This window comes from Equus quagga, unplaced genomic scaffold (genome assembly GCF_021613505.1).
Source record: "Equus quagga isolate Etosha38 unplaced genomic scaffold, UCLA_HA_Equagga_1.0 HiC_scaffold_8290_RagTag, whole genome shotgun sequence".
NCBI lineage: Eukaryota > Metazoa > Chordata > Mammalia > Perissodactyla > Equidae > Equus > Equus quagga.
Genome location: NW_025794737.1, coordinates 1 through 3,430, shown reverse-complemented (window position 1 = coordinate 3,430; position 3,430 = coordinate 1). Strand labels below are relative to the sequence as shown.

The 3,430-nt window shown below is 42.5% G+C and overlaps 1 protein-coding gene across 1 annotated transcript; it reads left to right on the top strand.

Moving 5' to 3' along the window:
* Positions 1-448: 448 nt before the first annotated feature.
* On the top strand, positions 449-3,424 carry LOC124232593 (xanthine dehydrogenase/oxidase-like; the record flags this gene model as incomplete). The annotated part of the gene is made up of 3 exons (XM_046649540.1): positions 449-572; positions 2,282-2,401; positions 3,255-3,424. Coding segments are annotated over 3 exons (394 nt in total), but the record flags the coding sequence as incomplete, so codon positions are not given.
* Between the last annotated feature and the right edge of the window lie 6 nt (positions 3,425-3,430).

Genomic DNA, 3,430 nt, shown 5'->3' with positions numbered 1-3,430 from the left:
GAGAAATTCTGCAGTGTGATGATGTCCAGGGATGCTGGATAGGTAGTACAGCAAGGGCTCTAATGTGCTCATTCTGGATGGGTATTAGCTGTGAAGTGGTTTTATCTGGAGCTTTCCGAGTAAATGCTACTCATTATGATTTTATTCTTTTGTACTTGGAGACCAGAATATGGCCTTTAAAGGTCCACAGGGGTGGGCCTGTCCTGTTCATCTCATATCCCCCATAGCACTCAGCACAGTGGCCTCACATGGTAAGCATTTAATCAACCTTTGCAGAACAGAATAGGGTAGAATAGAATAGAATAGGATCGAATAGGATAGAAGATGGAGAGGGGAGGAATTAGAGTGGAGGAAAAACCATCAAAAGGAGGACAGAGTTATCCAACTGGGTGACAGGTCTTCCTCTTCGGTTTTCCTGCCTGGCCCCTCATGTGGCTCATTCTTGCAGGTCCATCGATACTTCAGAAGCTCAGAAGGTGCCAGGGTTTGTTTGCTTTCTCTCTGCTGATGATATTCCGGGGAGTAACAAAACTGGATTTTTTAATGATGAAACAGTCTTTGCGAATGATGAGGTACGTCTTGGATTTTTTTTTCCTAGGAAGTTAGTGGAATGAGTATTTAAGTTTTAATTTGTGCTCATTCCTTCAAGTCCCTAATCTTGAAAAGATGGTATGTTTGCACATGTTGTGGGCATCATGCCATTGGCCAGTATTCAGGGAAATCACTAGGAGGATAGAATGTGCCTGGCAGCACTTTTAATTTTAACTTAATGTTTACGTGTTTATTTAAGTGCTGGCTGCTATTTGTACATAGTAGGATGATTCCACGCCAAAGTGGCATTAAAACAAGGTTATTGAATGTGTCTGAACTAACAATCAGGTTCTTAAGGGTACAATATTAAGCTCCCTTATTAGAAGAAAATAAAAACACATTAAACAAACTAGCCAGAATAGGAATCATGATACCATCACTATGTGTATTGATAATTCCGTTTTATGAAAGTTCGTCTATTGCTTTCAACTACATAGACAGATCTGCCAAAAAAAAATGTTTCCAAACATTCAAGATAGCGGCTACTAAAATCCATATCCTTCTAGGATAGTTCTCAGACAGTCACTTTATAATTCCAATACAGATCAATTCTTGCAAATTGGAGGAGGGTAGGTGTGGCTGGAGGGCAAATTCACCTTATTGTTGACATAAAAGTGAAGCAGAGAATGAACATCTACAACCACAAGACACAAAGACTCCAAAAGGAGAGCCTTTAACGAAGAACAAACTGCTTTACAGACTTCCAGAGCCTCTAAGAGCCTTGCTGGCATTGCGGTCAGTGAGAATCAGCCAGGTTCAACAACCGCTGTGCTAATGAATTAAGTCAATAACTTAGTTGGGTCCTGGAGAGATAAATACCAGAGACAGGCGTGCTAAGTACTGGTTCCTATTTTCAGAAATCTCGTATTCCAAAGTGATGAGTTGGACAATTTTTCTGTTGTTTATTTTTGGGGGGATGTTGGGAGAAAATTATCTCTGAAGGAGATCCAGTAAGCTTTTATAGGGACTAAATTATTAAATTAAAAGTAAGCCATAATCATCATTCTATAAATTTAACAAAAAAACTGGTTTACGGGTCATCAAGTCTAAGACCCAGCGGTCAGGAACTACTGCTTCTGGGCATGTAGATGGGATGTAAGGCATGATTGCTGCCTTTGAGAAGCTTCTGGTAAAAATCTGGGAAATGGAAGATGGAAGACAGTGGGGTGGTGGAAAGACAAGGGAACTGTGAGTCAGGGGCTAAGATTTAGTCATGTTCTAGTCATGAGTCAATTGTGATCTTGCCTTCTGGGTGTCTGTCTCTTCTCATGAAGAACAAGGGTGTTGGAGTAGATGCAAGTTGACAGATGCACTTCACGCTGCCACACCTCCCATTTTGCGGCTCATGACAGACATCACTAATCAATCACCACATTCTATCCGGGGCAGCTTCTCAACAGGTTGCCAGTACTAAGTCATCAGAATTGGTCCATGAAGTCAAGTGAGTTTGCCATCCTGATACGAGTGACTTGCAACCCCTATCACAGTTCTACTGATTCTAAACACTTATGAAAAAGCACATAACTCCAAATAGTAGGATAAGGAAATAAAGAGCCCCAGGTCATTCCTAAAATGGGCCTTAACAGGAAATAGTGGGAGCAGGGGGTCCTTGGCCTTTTTGGACAACCCAAAATAATTTGCTTCATGAGGAGCTTAGTTATGTTCTTCAGCACTCTTGCTCTGCTCCTAGGTGACTTGTGTTGGGCACATCATTGGTGCTGTGGTCACTGACACCCCAGAACATGCACAGAGAGCTGCTCAAGCAATGAAAATCACCTATGAAGATCTACCAGCCATTATCACAATCGAGGTAACAGAGAACGGGCTTCCTATGGAGAGGGGTGAGCTCCCTGGAGGCGCCTTTATTAGGATCCTCTAGAGGAGATTCGAGCAGACGGGGGTTGATTAGATAGGTTTTTAAAAAAATTATTCTACTGAGGTCATATTGGCTTACAGCATTGTGTAAATTTCAGGTGTGCATCACTATATTTCAGTTTCTGTACAGACTGCATCATGTTCGTTACCAACAGTCAAGTTTTTATCTGTCACCATACATAAGTGCCCCTCTACCCCTTTCACCCTCCCCCTACCCCCTTTTCCTCTGGTAACCACTAATCTGTTCTCCTTATCTATGTGTTTGTTTGTTTGTCTAATTGCCTTTCTCTGTCTGACTTATTTTACTCACCATAATACCCTCCAGCTCCATCCATATTGTCATAAATGGCATGATTTTGTCTTTTTTGTGGCTGAGTAGTATTCCATTGTATATATGTATATATACACCGCGTCTTCTTTTAGATAGGTTTTAAAATCTCTTCCAGTCCTGGGATTGTGTGGTCCTATGAAACCTTCCCCATCGTGATCCTAGACTCAGTCTACTAATGGCCGACTGAGCTCTTCCTTCCTAGGTTCAGCTGCAGTTGGTTCCTTGAGGGATTCTTTGCTTTTCCTCAAGATCTGAGCTTGTCCATGTATATCTGAGGAAATGGAGGAATGTGACCCTGCGGGCTGCGTGTGAGCTCACTTTAAGTCTGTATAAGAAGCTTGTCGAGATGTCTATGTGAGAAGAGAAAGGCAGCCATTCCAACAGCTTCTCTTCCCCCGTTGGAATCCACCTTTCTCTCCTGAAAGCCAAGTCACTGACACTTCTTTATGACCCTCAGGATGCCATAAAACACAACTCCTTTTATGGATCTGGGCGCAAGATTGAGAAAGGAGACCTCCAGAAGGGCTTTGCAGAAGCAGATAACATTGTTTCAGGTACAGCTGCACCAGGCCACAGTGGGGATGGGGTGGCCCTGGTTTGGGAATGAAATTCAAGAGCTGTCCCTTGAGTCCT